The 18793-nt window shown below is 50.2% G+C and overlaps 4 protein-coding genes across 4 annotated transcripts; 3 read left to right on the plus strand and 1 right to left on the minus strand.

Annotated features, from left to right (window-relative positions):
• Positions 1 to 1916: 1916 nt before the first annotated feature.
• Positions 1917 to 7749, plus strand: FKS1 (1,3-beta-glucan synthase; the record flags this gene model as incomplete). The annotated part of the gene is made up of 3 exons (XM_033567167.1): positions 1917 to 2053; positions 2111 to 7378; positions 7437 to 7749. 3 exons carry the CDS (start codon positions 1917 to 1919, stop codon positions 7747 to 7749), a joined length of 5718 nt encoding a protein of 1905 aa, XP_033429162.1.
• A 725-nt stretch (positions 7750 to 8474) lies between these two features.
• Positions 8475 to 10173, plus strand: lcbA (serine C-palmitoyltransferase subunit lcbA; the record flags this gene model as incomplete). The annotated part of the gene is made up of 4 exons (XM_033567168.1): positions 8475 to 8803; positions 8869 to 9379; positions 9449 to 9940; positions 9991 to 10173. The coding sequence occupies 4 exons, from the start codon at positions 8475 to 8477 to the stop codon at positions 10171 to 10173; spliced, it is 1515 nt and encodes a 504-aa protein (XP_033429163.1).
• A 913-nt stretch (positions 10174 to 11086) lies between these two features.
• On the plus strand, positions 11087 to 12280 carry scw4 (putative cell wall glucanase (Scw4); the record flags this gene model as incomplete). The annotated part of the gene is made up of 3 exons (XM_033567169.1): positions 11087 to 11153; positions 11228 to 11349; positions 11411 to 12280. 3 exons carry the CDS (start codon positions 11087 to 11089, stop codon positions 12278 to 12280), a joined length of 1059 nt encoding a protein of 352 aa, XP_033429164.1.
• A 320-nt stretch (positions 12281 to 12600) lies between these two features.
• On the minus strand, positions 12601 to 18126 carry ATNIH1004_002481 (class I alpha-mannosidase 1A; the record flags this gene model as incomplete). The annotated part of the gene is made up of 9 exons (XM_033567170.1): positions 12601 to 13826; positions 13880 to 14036; positions 14087 to 14187; positions 14245 to 14595; positions 14675 to 14767; positions 14861 to 14940; positions 15448 to 15480; positions 15546 to 17096; positions 17156 to 18126. 9 exons carry the CDS (start codon positions 18124 to 18126, stop codon positions 12601 to 12603), a joined length of 4563 nt encoding a protein of 1520 aa, XP_033429165.1.
• Positions 18127 to 18793: the final 667 nt, after the last annotated feature.

An 18793-nucleotide genomic window follows, 5' to 3' on the forward strand; every position in this document is an offset into this window, starting at 1 on the left:
CGGCAGAGTAAGAGCAGGTGGATAAAGTTGATGGCATTCAAAATAAGTGGAAGGTAATCATAATCACTCAATATTTGGGTTCCAATTACGCTGGCTGACCCATTGTTATCGATCGATCGAGTACCGGCTCAGGAACGGTAATTCGAAGACAGTCACCAACCAGGGCTCATAATAAAAATAAAAATAAGACGAAAATTTCCGTCTGCCAACAGCTGCATAGCAACGCATTCGTCATGTTGCCACCGGGTTGAAAAATCATCCACCGACGTTGGGATTCGAAGAATGGGCACCGTACCTGGTAAAATACCCCATCCCTGCATACCAGAAGACCTAAACAATGTAGGTAAAGTGGTAAACACCATTATGTAAGACTATTCCGGACCCAATGTAATCTCAGTATTGGTGTATCATAAGAGGTAGGAGGTGGATCTTGTTTCAGGGGCCGTCTGAGAGTTCCATGGGAAGTCGAGACCAACCGCTGCCTTGGTGGTACTAACTTTGTTGTCCACCGACCAATTTTGAAGGGGGATTTTTCGTCTTCAGCCATAGTTTTGTACGGGGTATGAGGGGGAAAGAAGGTGGTGATTTCAGAGAACTGTCCAGGAATAAAGAAGGAGCAACATGATGTGGCTACTACGTTCTTTAGGAAATATTTATTCCAATACGAGTTTGAAGTTTAGAGCAGGTACGGAGTAGGTACGCGCCTTTGGCAGAATATCGAGGAGCTGTTCTTACGTACGTCAATACGTAAATAATTAGGTGTGGTGACTCGACCCAAGCCACCATCACATACGGACCAATAAGAAGGTGGGATTCAAGGAGCCCACCCAACCTACTAGATAGACCTCCAATAAGAGTGGCTGCCAGTGCGTACCTAAGGGAGGTGCGAAAGTCTCGATGTTGTTACAAATACTGAAATTCTGTTCATAATACCATGTGGTAATACAATTTACTGCCTTGGAAACAGGACCCGTCGACGGTACCTTGCTATGGATGCTATAGTTGGTGTCGTCCCTTCCCCGCTCTGGCACTCTCCTTGTTCTTTCTGTTGGAAATTACTTACCATACCAGGTTGCTTACCCTACTGTTGTGTAGGAAATTAACAGCTCCAGATCCCAAAATAACCACAGCCCCCGTTGTGGCCAGTATTTTGCGTGATGGTAAATCGATTCCCTTTTCACCACTACTGTCCAACTCAACCCATCTTCCCTCCCTACTACCACCCATTACTAGGTTCCCTCCTTTTCGCTTTTCTTCTCTCTCTCTCTCTCTCCCTCTCTCTTTTTTTTTTTTTTTTTTTTTTTTACCCTTTTCTGCTTAATTTGTTTTTGACCTGGCTTCTGGCTCCCTATTCACTCTTTTACGGTTTTCGCCCAGGGAACTACTCTCCCAACTCTGGTCGAACTCCTTTCCTTCTTTCTTGCGTTCGTTTAAGGAAAGAGTGGGAAGGGTCGTCCTTGGCTAAGATAGTCCAGTCCGGTACTTCTTTTCTATACTTACATTCATCATTCTCTTTGCCGCTACCTTTCCGCTTCACCTTCCATTCGTTTAAAGACCACCACCACGGTCAAAAGTGTACGAGAACGATAGTCGGTAGACCTTGAATTCTACGTTCAACCTTACAGTCTGGAACTGGTGCTTCCGGAAAAGAACACAACACTCAAGTTGATTTACGACGCGTCGATCTCATCTCGATCTTCGGTCCATTTGTCCACGCCAACATCCTAACTCTCCGTTTTTATGCGTCAGTAATTGTGGGCTAGTTAACGGGGATTTTCATGGGTAGTTGTTCATGTAGGTTTGGTCTATCGTTTATTTACTGCCTCGCTAGTACCCGATCTTGTCGTATGGGCTATTGACTAATACCAGTCTCAAATTAGAATTCGTGAACCTTTTGGGAATATCGGGTTATAAGCATGTCAGGCCATCCAGGAGGAGGCCACTACGATGATGGCTACGGCCATCATGGCCATGGTGATTCGTACTACCAGGACGAACATGGCCAGGGCTATTATGACACCAACGATTATGGTGATGGCTACTACGATAGAGGGTATGTTCACATTTGCAGAATAGGCGAAATGGATTGTGAGTGATTGACTCCTGAAAGTGGCTACTACGCGGATCAAAATGGGTATCACCCTGATGCCGGGTACTATGATGCCGGTCACCACGATGACTACTATGGCGAGCAGTATTATGATCAGGGAAACGGTCAAGGAGGTAGGGGAAGGCGCAGAGGCGATTCAGAGGATGACTCGGAGACGTTTAGTGATTTCACCATGAGATCTGAAACTGCACGCGCAGCAGACATGGATTATTATGGCCGTGGGGATGAACGTTACAACAGCTACGCTGACAGCCAATATGGTCGCGGATACGGCGGCTACCGCCCCCCCTCATCTCAGATCTCTTACGGTGCTAATCGGTCATCCGGTGCCTCAACCCCAGTGTATGGTATGGACTACGGAAACGCTTTACCGGCTGGGCAACGATCGCGAGAGCCGTACCCAGCGTGGGCGTCAGATGGTCAGATTCCAGTCTCTAAGGAAGAAGTCGAAGATATTTTCATCGACTTGGTGAACAAATTCGGTTTCCAACGGGACAGCATGCGCAATATGTACGATCACCTTATGACACAATTAGATTCGCGTGCTTCCCGTATGACGCCAAACCAGGCCTTACTGTCGTTACACGCTGACTACATTGGCGGTGACAATGCAAACTACCGACGCTGGTACTTTGCAGCGCATCTGGATCTCGACGATGCTGTTGGATTTGCGAATATGAAATTGGGTAAGGTAGATAGGAAAACGAGGAAAGCTCGCAAGGCGGCCAAGAAGGCAGCAGAGCAGAATCCCGAAAACGTCGAGGAAACCTTGGAAGCACTTCAGGGCGACAACAGCCTGGAAGCTGCCGAGTACAGATGGAAGACAAGGATGAACCGGATGTCTCAGCATGACAGAGTACGCCAATTGGCGCTGTTCTTGTTGTGTTGGGGTGAGGCTAACCAAGTCCGGTTTCTTCCTGAATGTCTCTGCTTCATCTTCAAGTGCGCCGATGACTATTACCAGTCGCCAGAATGCCAGAACCGGGTGGAGCCCGTTGAAGAAGGTACATATCTGAACGATGTGATTACACCACTCTACCAATTCTGTCGTGATCAAGGCTACGAAATCGTCGACGGGAGGTACGTTCGCCGCGAGCGCGACCACAACCAGATTATTGGATACGATGACATGAATCAACTGTTCTGGTACCCAGAGGGTATTGAACGCATTGCGTTAGAGGACAAGACACGACTTGTTGATGTACCAGCCGCTGAGAGATGGTCGAAACTAAAGGAGGTTAACTGGAAGAAAGCCTTCTTCAAGACTTACCGGGAGACTCGCTCCTGGTTCCATATGATCACCAACTTCAACCGTATTTGGGTCATCCACTTGGGCTCCTTTTGGTTCTTCACTGCTTACAATGCACCCACTTTGTATACCAAGAATTACCAGCAGCAACTGAACAACCCGCCTCCTGGCGCGAAAGCTTGGTCGGCTGTTGGCTTTGGTGGTGCTCTTTGTGCATTCATCCAAATTCTGGCCACGCTGGCAGAATGGTTATATGTTCCTCGGCGTTGGGCTGGTGCTCAGCATCTCAGCAAGCGCCTGATGTTTCTGTTTCTGGTCTTCATCATAAATCTGGCTCCCGGTGTTGTTGTCTTTGGATTCTACGACAAGTTGAACAACAACACTGTTTGCCTTGTGATTGGTATTGTCCATTTCTTCATTGCTCTTGCAACGTTTTTCTTCTTTGCCGTTATGCCTCTCGGTGGCCTCTTCGGTAGTTATTTGAAGAAACACGGCCGTCAATACGTTGCGAGTCAGACTTTCACAGCCAGCTTCCCACGCTTGTCAGGAAATGATATGTGGATGTCTTATGGTCTCTGGGTTTGCGTTTTTGGTGCCAAGCTGGCAGAGTCGTACTTTTTCCTGACTCTGTCCTTCAAAGACCCTATTCGGATCCTGTCACCGATGAAGATTAGACGGTGCGCGGGTGTGAAATTTATTCCAAACGCGTTGTGCCACGCCCAGCCTCAGATTCTCCTGGGCCTGATGTTCTTCATGGACTTGACATTGTTCTTCCTCGACAGCTATCTGTGGTATATTATTTGCAACACTGTCTTCTCCGTTGCTAGATCATTCTACCTTGGTGTGTCGATCTGGTCACCGTGGAGGAATATTTTCTCTCGCCTCCCGAAGCGTATTTACTCCAAGGTGCTTGCTACTACAGATATGGAAATCAAGTACAAGCCGAAAGTCCTGATCTCTCAAGTGTGGAACGCTATTATAATTTCCATGTATAGAGAACATTTGCTGGCTATCGACCATGTTCAAAAGTTGCTCTACCACCAGGTACCATCTGAGCAAGAAGGCAAGCGGACTTTGCGCGCCCCAACATTTTTTGTTTCCCAAGAGGATCAATCATTCAAAACCGAGTTTTTCCCCGCTGGCAGTGAAGCTGAACGTCGCATCTCTTTCTTTGCCCAGTCTCTCTCGACACCCATGCCTGAACCTCTCCCGGTCGACAATATGCCCTCGTTCACTGTGCTCATTCCGCACTACAGCGAAAAGATCCTTCTGTCGCTCCGCGAGATTATCCGTGAAGATGAGCCTTACTCTCGTGTGACAATTCTTGAATACCTCAAGCAGCTTCACCCACATGAATGGGACTGCTTTGTCAAGGATACCAAGATTCTTGCGGATGAAACTTCTCAATTCAATGGTGAATACGAGAAAAGTGATAAGGATGTTGCAAAGAGCAAGGTCGATGACTTGCCTTTCTACTGTATTGGATTCAAGTCAGCTGCGCCGGAATATACCCTTCGCACACGTATCTGGTCATCCTTGCGCTCGCAGACTCTGTATAGAACCGTTTCTGGATTCATGAATTACAGCCGGGCCATTAAACTCCTCTACCGCGTTGAGAATCCCGAGGTTGTGCAAATGTTTGGTGGTAACTCGGAAAAACTTGAACGGGAACTTGAGCGAATGGCACGTCGCAAGTTCAAGATCTGCGTTTCAATGCAGCGTTACGCCAAGTTCAACAAGGAAGAGCGTGAAAACACCGAGTTCCTTCTGCGTGCATACCCTGACCTCCAGGTTGCCTATCTCGACGAAGAGCCTCCTGTAAACGAAGGGGAAGAGCCACGGTTGTACTCAGCCCTGATCGATGGGCATTGCGAGCTTCTCGATAACGGCATGCGCAAGCCCAAATTTAGGATTCAGCTCTCTGGAAATCCTATTTTGGGCGATGGCAAGTCCGACAACCAGAATCATGCGATCATCTTCTATCGTGGCGAATACATTCAAGTTATCGACGCTAACCAAGACAATTATCTCGAAGAATGCTTGAAGATCCGAAGTGTTCTTGCCGAGTTTGAGGAGTTGACAACTGACAACGTTTCCCCGTACACTCCTGGCATCCCCTCAGCCAACACAAACCCGGTTGCTATTCTTGGTGCTCGCGAGTACATTTTCTCAGAGAATGTAGGTGTCCTTGGTGATGTTGCGGCCAGTAAGGAACAAACATTTGGTACTCTCTTTGCTCGGACACTCGCCCAAATTGGTGGAAAGCTACACTACGGTCATCCTGACTTCCTCAATGGCATTTTCATGTGTACCAGAGGTGGTATCTCGAAAGCTCAGAAGGGTCTTCACTTGAACGAGGATATCTATGCCGGTATGAATGCAATGGTCCGTGGTGGACGCATTAAACACTGCGAGTACTTCCAGTGTGGTAAGGGTCGTGATCTTGGATTTGGCTCTATCTTGAACTTCACCACAAAGATTGGTACCGGTATGGGTGAGCAAATGTTGTCAAGAGAATATTATTACCTTGGCACCCAGCTGCCTCTTGACCGGTTCTTGTCTTTCTACTACGCGCATCCTGGCTTCCATCTTAATAATATGTTTATCATGCTCTCCGTCCAGATGTTTATGATCGTTCTCGTCAACTTGGGCGCACTGAAGCATGAGACAATCACCTGCCGTTATAATCCCGATGTTCCGATTACTGACCCCCTTCGTCCGACATTCTGTGCCAATCTCACGCCAATTGTCGATTGGGTTAATCGCTGCGTTATCTCTATTTTCATTGTCTTCTTCATTTCGTTCGTTCCTCTGGCTGTGCAGGAACTGACGGAGCGAGGTGTGTGGCGTATGGCGATGCGTTTGGCGAAGCATTTTGGTTCTTTCTCATTCATGTTCGAGGTGTTTGTCTGCCAGATTTATGCCAATGCTGTACACCAGAACTTGTCCTTCGGTGGTGCTCGCTACATCGGTACTGGACGTGGCTTCGCCACGGCCCGCATTCCGTTTGGTGTGCTATATTCGCGATTTGCAGGCCCCTCGATATATGCCGGTGCGCGGTCACTGCTTATGCTTCTGTTCTCGACATCCACCGTCTGGACAGCTTCCCTTATTTGGTTCTGGGTGTCGCTGCTCGCTCTCTGTATCTCGCCATTCCTCTTCAACCCTCACCAGTTCGCATGGAATGACTTCTTCATCGACTACCGCGACTATCTGCGTTGGCTCTCCCGTGGCAATTCACGTTCCCATACGTCTTCCTGGATCGCCTTCTGCCGCCTGTCTCGTACCCGCATTACAGGTTACAAACGCAAGCTTCTAGGCGTCCCATCGGAGAAGGGCTCCGGTGATGTTCCTAGGGCTCGTATCACCAATATCTTCTTCAGTGAGATTATTGCGCCTTTGGTTAATGTTGCAGTTACACTAGTTCCATTCCTTTACATCAATTCCAGAACTGGTGTATCGGATGACAACAAAGAGAGTTCTAATGCTCTTGTTCGTATTGCAGTCGCTGCCTTTGGGCCCATTGCTATCAATGCCGGTGTTGCTATGGTATTTTTTGCTATGGCTTGCTGTATGGGTCCAGTCCTCAGCATGTGCTGCAAGAAATTCGGTGCTGTCCTTGCTGCTATCGCACATGCCATTGCAGTGATTGTGCTTCTTATCATCTTTGAGGTCTTGTTCTTCCTCGAGGGGTGGTCCTGGCCTCGATGTGTGATGGGTTTGATTGCAATGGCTGCCATCCAGCGTTTTGTCTATAAGCTTATTATTGCTCTGGCCTTGACCCGTGAATTCAAACATGATCAATCCAATATCGCATGGTGGACCGGAAAGTGGTACAGTATGGGTTGGCATTCAGTTTCTCAGCCTGGCCGTGAGTTCCTGTGCAAGATTACAGAACTGGGTTACTTTGCTGGGGACTTCGTTTTGGGCCATCTCATCTTGTTCATTATGCTGCCGGCCCTATGCGTTCCATACATCGACAAATTCCATTCAGTCATCCTTTTCTGGTTGCGACCAAGGTAAGATAACGGACCCCGTCTAGATCCACCCTATTTCGCCATACTAACTTCGGAATAGTCGTCAAATCCGCCCTCCCATTTACTCGATGAAACAGTCCAAGCTCCGGAAGAGGCGAGTGATCCGGTTCGCTATCTTGTATTTTGCGATGCTCTTCTTGTTCCTGGTTCTCCTCATCGCACCGCTCGTTGTCCGTAAAATGGACATCGGCGACTTTAATAATATCCCCCAGGGTCTCCTTCAGCCCCTTGACAGCAGCAACAACGACACTACGGACAAATACACTGGCGCAGGTCTCCCCCATGGCTTTAGTCGGTGGTATCCTTCTGGAACTCCAACTGACGCTGCCGCCGGCACTGAAACATCGACCTAGAGGAAATGCGTTATGAGTGGATCTTCTTTTATAAAGCTTGCTGTTTCTTTCTTTCAATTGTTTGTTTGGCTGTTTTCGGAATGGAATCATGGAAATGAGCTGTATAAAGTATCCAGCGCGTTGAAGTTACTGCCGCGCCCCATACATTTGTTTGCCTTGCCTGGACTTTTTTTGCGCATACAATCTTTCTTCTGTTGTTGTTTACAATAATGGATTCGATACTTATAAACCGCTGCCTGTATCCTTGGAGGTGTTCTTTCTCGTCGCCCCTTGACGTGTGACTGTTAGACTTGTATTTCCCTTTGTTTCCTCTGTTGCCACAACTTGTCTAGCCTCTCTTTCCAATGAACGTCTGTTGATTTTGATGGAGCAGTCGGAATGAGACTAGACTAGCAGTGCTGTATGCTGTGTAAATCAAGCATGGGCTTTTGGGGACCTTGAGTATATTTATATGCACATCTGTAGTCTGCACTGGGCCACATGAAGATCGCCGCTTTAAGGCGTCTGACATCACGTGTCACCACTCCATTCCGTGCGGAGCAGTAAATTGCACAAACGCAGCACTTCCGGCCTCAACCTTTCTTGACCCTCGAATTGATTGATTCCCTTGGGCTGGATCTTGTGCCGATACTTGATTCTTATTGCGGGTCCCTCATATCATACTTCTGAGCACACCCTCCTCGATTCCTTGCGTCTAAGTGCTACGTGTCAAGCTCCACCCTTTCATGGATATCCAGGAGACTCAGCGGCTCCTTACGGAGTACCTTCATGAACTTGCAAACTTGTTTCACCGGGTTCCCGGATCAGCAATATTCCTGCGCTATGTAAAGTCCAGTTATCAAAATGACCCAATTCGATCTGCAGTTGAGCTATTCCTTTTCTTGTTCGCGGTTCGTTATTTGCTCGCTCCAAAGTACTCGACCAAACCCGGCGTCGTCCAACTCTCGGAGGATGAAATCGACGATTTAGTTGATGAGTGGACTCCAGAGCCGCTCGTGGGGAAGCCAACACCCCTGGAGGAGCTGGAGGTGGATAAGCGGACTGTGATTGTTGGGTAGTTCCCCGGAATTCTGCTGTTTGGAATTTGTACCTCATATGCTGATTTTTGGCGACTTACAGCCCGGTTGGTCCCAAGTCGAAATTGTCCAATGGTCGGACCGTCGCAAACCTTGCCTCCTACAATTTCTACAACTTCAACACCAATGAATCCCTCAAAGAAAAGGCGATCCAGACTCTCCGCAACTATGGCGTTGGTCCTTGTGGCCCTCGAGGGTTCTACGGCACTCAGGACGTCCATATGAAGACAGAAGCGGACGTTGCGTCTTTCCTTGGTACTGCGGCGTGTATCATTTACGCGCAGGCATTCTCTACCATTTCGAGTGTCATTCCCGCCTTTTCGAAACGTGGGGATATTATTGTTGCGGATAAGGGGGTTAGCTTCGCCATCCGCAAGGGCATCCAGATCTCGCGCAGTATGGTTCGGTGGTATGAGCACAATGACATGGAAGATCTTGAAAGGGTTCTCGCCAAAGTCACCAAGGAACAGGCACGAAAGCCGCTCACAAGGCGATTTATCATCACCGAAGGCCTCTTCGAATCGTACGGCGATATGGTTGATTTGCCCAAAATCGTATGTGTACAACCGCTGATGTTTGTTATTGTGGACGACTAAGTGAATCGGCTAACCCGGGAGATACAGATTGAGTTGAAACTTAAGTATAAATTCCGACTCATCCTTGATGAATCCTGGTCATTTGGTGTCTTGGGAAGGACTGGCCGCGGTGTGACGGAGCATCAGAATGTAGATGCAGCTGAAGTTGATATGATCGTGGGCTCGCTGGCGGGCCCATTAGTCGCCGGAGGTGGCTTCTGTGCCGGTTCTGAGGAGATTGTTCACCACCAACGTATTTCTGCTGCCGCCTACACCTTCTCTGCAGCACTGCCTGCCCTGCTATCCACAACCGCCAGTGCCACTATCAACCTCCTCCAAACCAGCCCGGAAACAGTGTCACAGCTACGGGAGCATACCAAGGCTATGTGGGCGCAGCTAGACCCCCGTAGTGAATGGGTCTCCTGCACCAGTGCACCGGAAAACCCTATTTTGATACTGGTTCTTAAGCCAGAGGTGGTTTCTTCAAAGAGCCTTTCCGCCGAGGACCAGCAATTCCTGCTGCAGGATGTAGTTGATGAGGTAGGTGCTCATAATCATGGTGAATATGGATTGCTGACCCTCTTCTCTAGTGCCTTGCAAACGGAGTGCTCATTACTCGCCTCAAGACCCTCCAGGACAACTTTGTACCGAAGCAGGTCGTCTCGCCGGCATTGAAAGTGTGTGTGACGATTGGCTTGACGAGGAAAGAAATTGAAAAAGCTGGCACCACCATCCGTCATGCTATTACGAAAGTTCTGAGCAAAAGGAAGTGATTCCTTGCATTTTGCTTTGAGCTTTCCCTGCACGAAATCTTTGTCTATGAACAGTGATGCTTCTGTGACTTCTTGTACTTCTCATTCCGTCCGTCAAGCCTTGCTGGCTGTCTTCGCCCTGTCTCCCTGTTTTGTTCCCTTGTATAGCAACCTTTTGGTGGAAACTTCCATTCGTACATATCAGGGATGGGCCATACATACAGGAACGACTGTTTCCCTTTATTTCTAATTAATATTGCAGATAATGTTTCGGATGTTTTTCTCTTTTATCGTTTCTTTTCTTTCCAATCCTTAATTACATGTTGTCTCGCATTTTGACATTGCGCACGTTATTAGACTGCTACCTTATAATAAAATTTCATTAGAGCCTGTTCTGTTCGTTTGAATTCTTTCTCTATTTGTGTGAAAAAAGGGATATATAAGGGATATAAGGGGAAGGAAGGCACGCCTATGTCTTTACTGACTAGAAAGGATGATCTGAGATCTGCCTCTCTTTGACCTTCAGACATCCCTTGATTCATTCTTGCGTATGAAATGAATACCGCAGGTATGGGCCATCATTCCATCGGTGAATATCTGCTACATTCTTCCCGCGATCTGGCTAAGCAGGGAGTAAATGTGGAGAATACTCGGAATTGCAAGTTAATGGTCGAGGCTTTGTGCAGCCTCCAGGGCTGTATGAGTGAATTGCCACAAGGGCGAGATTCATTTCTGGCTGGCCCTCCTAGCTCAATCCAGAGCAGGGACAACCATCTTTCGTGCTTGCTTGCTCTCTCTTGGCGTCCTATTATAATTGATTTGTTTTATTAGACACGTTCTGCAACTTCGTGTCGAGGGTGGGACCTATGTGCGAACCAAAGGTCTATGGGCCTTAGGAGATTAACCTAAATTACCAATAGATTCTCAACTGACAATGAACTGGATTTTCCATTTGATCGCTGCGCTTTCGCTCAGCCTCCAAGCTGTCGCGCTTCCCTCTGGTACGTCGTCCTTCGCCAAAGCAAAACCACACTTGTTTACCGACAGACAGACTGACTGGACATGTGGTAAGTAGATGACGAAAAATGGGATGTCGCGCAGGAAATTGTCAGACCGACTGTGGTTGTTTTGGTGAACGACGCCGGCCAGACCCTTGATGTTAGCACCCTTATTGCAACCGCCACTGCCTCAGCCGATGTGAGTGACGGCGATGCATCGATCCTGCAAGATGAATAGGAGGCTAAACCCTCTATCGCAGCCTCCTACCGGCCTCCAACTTTCGTTACTAGCTCCCCAGGAAATCGAGCCTCTGCCCTACCCTCTAACCACCACAAAAGCACAAGACCGTTTCGGCATCACCTACTCTCCCTACACCGACGACGGGAGCTGCAAGTCCCAGGAACAAGTCAACCGCGACATGGACGAGATGGCTCACCTGTACGGGTTTGTACGGACCTACGGTGTAGACTGTGACCAGACGCGCAAGGTCGTGCAAGCAGCTCGAGAACGAAAGATGCGTGTCTTCACGGGCATCTTCGACCTGCAAGACTTCCCAACCAGTCTGAACCAGATCATTGACGTCGGAGCAGCAGCCGGAGGTGACTGGTCTACCTTCCACACCATCAGCATCGGCAACGAACTCATCAACAAAGGCCAGAACTCCGTCCCGGATGTCGTAAATGCCGTCAACACAGCCCGTCGTGTCCTCCGCGCCGCAGGCTACCAGGGCCCCGTGGTAACAGTCGACACCTTCTCCGTGCTCCTCCAGCATCCGGAACTCTGTCACGTATCCGACTACTGCGCCGCAAACTGCCATGCCTTTTTCAACAGCGACGTGTCCGCTGGCCATGCAGGTGATTATGTCCTCGATCAGGCGCGCAGGATCTCCGCCGCTGCTGGCGGGAAACGAACAGTCATCACCGAGACGGGTTGGCCGCATCATGGTTCCCCGAATGGAAGGGCTATCCCGTCCCGGAAGAATCAGTACATGGCTATTCGCATGTTGTCTCGTCGGTTCGGGAATCGATTCGACGACCTTATCTTCCATTCGGCGTTTGATGACCTATGGAAGAAAGATACCCCGGATTCTTTTGGAGCAGAAAAGTACTGGGGGTTGAGAATGAGCTAGATATCTGGTTTCTGGCTAGGATTAGAATCCTCCTATGCTTATGCTTATGCTTATTACCTATTTGTATGTACTCTTGATCAATGGACATAATCCAACCCAAGCTATGCATATTCATTGAATAACGAGTATTAATCCATTCATCTTACGCATCCTATTAACTAGGGCATATCAATAAATTGTTCTAATCCGCTATACCTGCTACTCATACAGAATAAATCCAATTTCCTCTCCTCGCTATGCTACCATCCATGCAATCTGTACCGTACCATGTATGCCATATCATACAGAATATATAAGTCAAGTCAGGCTGACTAGACTATTTATCTACCCAACGAATCATTCTCTTGAATAGACACATTCTGTACCGCCTCTTCCACACTAACAGTGCCCTCTGTGTGATCTCTCTGTTTCTCATTCCCATTCGAGTCCAGACTCTGCTGTTGCTGGTGACAAAGAGTCGAATCAAAAACTCTGTTGGATTCACACTGCGAGTCCTTCCTCCGACCCCATCGGCGGGTGCGCGGTGGTTCGGGCTTCTGACCTTTGGTGGTGTGGGTGCTCCGCGAGGGACTGGTGACGGGCGTGCAGTGGCTGGAGACGTGGTGTGCTTGCACGGCTGGATGGGTGGATCGACGCGGTGGAGGCACAGCCGGGGGTGGATTGGATGCCGAACGGCGCGGGTGCACGGGCATCGGTGGCGGAGCGAGGCTGGATGTTGTGGAGTCTCGTTGGTCGAAGGTGATGGGACTGGCTGTCATTGGTGTTGTTGTTGTCGAGTCGGGAGTAGTGGTGGTGGGTTCTTCGGGGATTTTGAGACTCATGTTGGTGGTGTCGGGGTCTTCAACGGTCCGTCGTCCTCGCCAGCGTCGAGGGTTCGGGGGTAGAGGCTTGATTTTTGGTCTGGGTGGTTCGATGGTGGTGGTGGTGTGGCGACTGGGGGTGATGATGCCGGGTTTTTCGTGCTGCGATGCGACTTCCTGCACGCTGAGGGACGAGGACGAGGCGGGTTCGTGGTGGACTCCGAGTCGTTCGATCTGGCTGTGCTTGTGCGGTTCAGACAAGGTGTCCGGGGAGCTGCTCTCGGTGCTGGTGTTTGTAGGAGAGATAGACATCAGGGGAAGAGGAGCCGCGGAGCTTTCCTCGACGGTGGTCTCGAGTGCGTCTTCGTCCCGCATCCAGTCGACCGCTATACATCGGTTGACCAGTCTCCTAGTCGTCTCGTCGACCTCTTCGAAATGCATGATCTTCTCGCGGTCGAGCTCTGCGCCGGACAGTTGGCCCCGTACAAGGATATTGAGCATCCGTTTGAGTTCCTCGCGCTTGTAGTGTGGAGGGCTTTTCAACTGCGTGTGAGCCAGCAGCGGGTACAGAACGCGCAGATAGGTGTGACGGAGAGCTGAGGCTTCCTCGGGCAAGTCGAGAAGGTTGCGGATCAGAATGTCCACCAGGACGTGGAGATCGTTCGTGTAGAAGTACTCGTACGTGCTAGGGGTGGTGAAGATGAGATACAGTAGCTTCAGGGTAAGAAGCTGGAGCGAGGTTTCAGCTGGCTTCGTCAGAACCGGAGGACGGACAGGTAGGTTTTTGGAGCGGGTGTACCTTCTCGATTGATCAGGAGAATGATATTCTCGCCGAATGTTTTGTAGAGATTGCCATGCATCGACAACACCTTGATCACCCGGTTGGTCAAGGGAGTCGACGATCGCTCATCCACTGGATCATGGGCGGAGATCATGAATTGCTCGTTCAGGACCAACTATCAATTAATAAGCATGGAACATAGCAAAAAGAAGGGGCCATCCTGACCAGGATACGAATAACCGAGTAATGATACGGATCGTTGGCATCATACGAGAGATCCTCAATAATATTGAAAAGACTCTGAATGAAATCGTCGTCCACGAGAACTAAACCGAGTCAGCCTCCAACCAACATTCCCATTATATACGACATCCATCACCCACCCAAATCTTGGATCCTGATCCTCTGAATCCGCGACATCTCGTAGAGCAACTCCATTAGGAGCCGATGGAGGCGCGCTCCCTGATCCCCTATGTGTCTGTCTTGCGCCTGCAGGAGCTCCAACATCCGCGGGAATGAACCCTCCTCGTCCATCATGTGGAAGGCGACTTCATTCTGTCGGCCGTCGAAGAGCAGAAACGAGACAATCAGATGCAGCGTGTCCGGGTCATCGTCCTGCAATAAACCATAAATCATCTGCCTTCGTACGTAGTCGCCATGCGCAGCAAAGATGCTCGACGCGAGCAACTTGTATGAGCAGCGCGAAACGTCCAACTCGGTCCGGAGATATTCATCTGGAAGAGGCAGGGGACTGTCGCATCAGTCTATGGATGCAGGTTTTCGAGGGGGGAGGTGGCTTTCGAGTAGACCGACCTTTGTACAGCGTGGTCAAACTCAGATATGAGCGGAGGGCGTTGTCAATGAGATCTTCAGAAGAGCAAGGGGTGGACACAATCCCTTGAAGTTCTGCATTCGCATCGATCCATTTCGTCAATCCCATTCCAATGAAGAAAGAAAAGAGCCGGAGTATACATGAAGTAAGGTGAAGAAAAGGCTTACCGTCCCAGAACTGGTGTTCGTGGTCCAATGCGACCTCAGACTCCATTTCCCACAGCTCGGTCGTCGGGCGTGTTGAGACTCTGCACTCATCCCGTCTTGCGCACGTAGCGAATGGTCGACGAGGGAGATTGAAAGGGAGGAGAAGGAGAGAGTAAATTGAGCGAGAGAGAGCGAGGGAGAGACGACGATGATGACACTGGGCGGAAAGTTAAGGCGGGCGGGGACTGGATCCACTACGAGTACTGGCGGGAATCAGTGCAGCGCCAGCGAAAAATTAAGCACCTGGGATGGATGGAATTCCCTTGGAATTATCTCTATGTAACAATAATACATTATCCGTATTTCCATGCTGGCCCTCGGGAGAGGGGGAAGATTGACAAGAAGAAGAAAAAGAAAAGAAAAAAGAAGGAACGAAAACGAATTAAACAATTCATGGCAAAACTCCCGTCAGACCAGGCCAATATGAACATCATGTACTGGGAAAACACGTGTGGTATCTGTGTGCTTTTACAATAAAATCAACAAGAATGACAGTGGGATATACCTCTCCTTCTCTTTCCAGAGATGTGGAGCCAAAGGATTAAAACTCCGGCCGCTTCAAGGGATGAGCTTCGCTGTTCCTACAAGGCATAAGATTAGTCTCCGAGGTAGCTAGCCGGGGAACGTGGAGGAACTCGTCACTTACAGGACGTATTCGTCGAGACTGACGACGCTGGGATCGCTGAAGAGTAGGTAAAAGTACTTGAGGGTCTCGGCCAACCAGAACGATTGCATGCGATCTTGCATCCGCGGTTCTTCCACCGTGACATCGTTGATGGCACTATGGGCCAATTCTGTCCGGGTGTACTTCGACACGGCTCCGAACATCTTCCATCCCTTTTCGCGCCAGTAGTTGTTGCCCGTGAGACGGTACATGACAAAGACCGACTCGATCGCCTCGGGTCGGAGAAGATACTCGCGGTGGGGAATACTGACTGCTCCGGGGAATAGTCGCTCGTTCTCAATCCGTGCGCTGACGTATTCCTCGTGAGAGACGGTGTCCGGCTCCCCGTTGACATACTGACCCGCCGTATCGGCGTCGCCCTCAGTACTGGGCGAGGACGTAGGCGATGAAATCACATGCCAACTGCCTCGCTCCAGAGATCGCTTGTCCAGGGCCTCCTGGGAGCCCGGGGCCGACGTGGCCGACAGCGATGCAGGAGAATATGTGCCGGTCGACATGTCCGGGGGGTCCTGCGCCTCGGCTTGCCTTTCATCTCGGGGCTGATCGGCGACGGTCAATACGGGTCTCAACCGCTGCTCCGCATAAGGGTCCAACGTCATCCAATATGCCGTCTCGTTCCACACGCATGGATCGTCCTCGCAGGGCACCACGTAGAAGTTCTCGGGCATGATGCCGGTCTTAGTGGACTCGTACGCCCACACACAGCCATCCGTGAGTCTCGCGGCGAGATCCATGTCACCATCGATGCCAAAAATCTTGGACCCAATGCCTACCATGCCACCGGCAAAGCAGGCTAGATGGGTTGCCTCGTAGGAATGCGTCGTCGGACCTAGTCCGGGCTTCGGCACGCTGGCCGTGGCGGTAAATCGAATGTTCCGAACGTCTTTGATCATCGGCTGGTAGATAATATGCTTGCGCGCGGCGTTCATGGCATCCTTGTACATGGTCTGGTATTGCTCGTTGAGACCGCCCAGAAGCATATACTCCTTGGGCAGGTACTCATACGTCGAATCTCCTCGCGCCCCGAGCCCATACTTATCAACTGCGGAGGACGGGCTGGCGAGGCCGGCCGTGCAATCCCTCACTGCCGGTGGTGCGCCATTTCCAAGGGGTTTCGGACGGGCAGTCCGCGCAGGATCGTTGTAGGGCGCCGGCTCCGCGTTATCTGGCAGTCCCCGCGCTTGATGTGGCTCGAACAGCTTCCTGTAGCTCTCCGCATCCGTGATTGGTGATCCGGCCTTCTGCACAGGGGTCGGGGCGTGTGCATGCTCCGCCGCCGGATGGGACTGGGAATTGGTCCGACACCCCGAGGCATCAACCTCGAGGGGCCACAGGCCCGGGAGACTTGTTTTACTCTGATACTTCTGCAACTCGTTCGTGATACGAGCGACGGCATCGTAGAACCGGTTATCCTTGGTCAACTGGGCCAGGCGGGTAAGTTCCACGGAGAGGGAGCCCAGTTCGGCCAGGACCGCCTTCTTATCCGCATGGTGCGGTTTGGATGCGTAGTGTCTGCAGCGAATTGATATACGTCAGCATCTAACACACGTCGGGGATGAGGTGCAACCTACGGAGCCCAATTATAATAGAGCATCGGCATGCGGTTAGGGGTGTCGAAGGCACCGATCAAGATCTCCCCCAGCTGCGTCGCCTTTTCTAGAAGGACCTCATACTTGTGGCCCGAGATATCGTACGCGCCAAGTAAACCTCCCATATACCGAATGGCCACTTCAAAGACGGGGATCTCATCGGACTTGGTGGTCGTGAAGTCAATCTTCTTCACCTCATCGACCGCAATCGAGAACTCCTCCCTCAGGTCCATGATCCACAGGGTGTCCAGGGTATCCACCAACGTGGCTCCCCAACCATTGAATGTGTCGCGGTATCCACCCCGCAGGGGCTTGATCTCGTCGTGGCCCATGGCGGACGCCTTATAGCCGCTCCACGCATGCTCAAAAGTGGCCCTGATGGTCTGTAGCCTATCCTGGCGTTTCGCTTTCTCTACCCAGGTCTCATCCCGAAATTTGGCCTGCAGCTTTGGAAGAGTTTTGGACCTGCCGGCCGGCAACTTGATCAACTCTTCGGGAGCCAGAGGGAAATTCTCCGGCACTTTCTCCCAGTGAGGTCGTTGGTTTGTCACGGGTTCTAATTTGAGGGCACCCAGGCCATGGGCACCTGGGTAGAGATGAGTAGGCCATTTACTTTTCTGCTCTTCGTCGTCCGATGGCAGAGCGGGCTCGTCGTGAGTGGTGGGAGGGTCGGCATTGGAATCGGGGCGCCTATTCGAGCCCCTCGACCCCTCAGATAGAGGGGCTTGAGGAGGGCGATCTAGTGAGGGCGGCGGGGGAGGAGAATCCGCGGAGGGATTCTTCTGTTTCTCCGAGGTGGATGGATGGGGAAAGGCGTGGGATGTGTCGACCTGCGGCGGAGGAATGTCAAGAGAAACGGTGGAAGAGTCGCGAGAGGAAGTGAAATGAAAGAAGGCCAAGACGAAGATGGCTGCAAACACCAGAAAAACCCGATATCGACGGGCGCGAAACATGATGATCGCTTGGGGAGGAGGATAGAATCGTGACAATAGAAAGAAATAAAAAAAAAGAAAATAAAAAAAAAAAAAAAGATAAAAAAGAGGGACAGGAGAAGGATCACGAGACTAAAAGCATCCGATCCTGTCAAATGAAACGGTAAATACTCCTGACGAACCAACAAATGAATTCACTAGCTAATCCGAGGACTGCAGGGGATCATGCTGGAAACAACAAAGAGGAAGTTGAAGGGAATCAATCACTCCCCATGACGGACGAAATGGAGGAAGAGAAGGAGAATACAGGAAGAGAGTGAGAGAGAAAGACTAAGAATCATAATAATTATCCTCCAACCGCCACGGTTGCACCCGCAAAGCCAAGAGGCCGAGACCGAATTGTCCAATTTTGAGGATTGTCAAAATCTCAGACTTCCACGGAAACTCATTCGATCAAATTCCTCGATTCGCGATCTACAGGGTACGGAACGACGAGATCTAGACATCCAGTCCATCGAGGATGGTGATACTGCAGTTCTATTTATAACACAAAGGGATGTAGTCTTCTCCCGGTCCACTATGCATCCCGCGGCAGGAGATCTCCGTAAGGGGTTGATCTTCATAGGGAGATTGATTACATCTATCGACCAGGAATAATTCCTGAGATTTTTTTTTTTTTTTTTTTTTT

The sequence above is a fragment of the Aspergillus tanneri genome (assembly GCF_003426965.1).
Source record: "Aspergillus tanneri strain NIH1004 chromosome Unknown AapTan_1_pilon_pilon_pilon, whole genome shotgun sequence".
NCBI classification, from domain to species: domain Eukaryota; kingdom Fungi; phylum Ascomycota; class Eurotiomycetes; order Eurotiales; family Aspergillaceae; genus Aspergillus; species Aspergillus tanneri.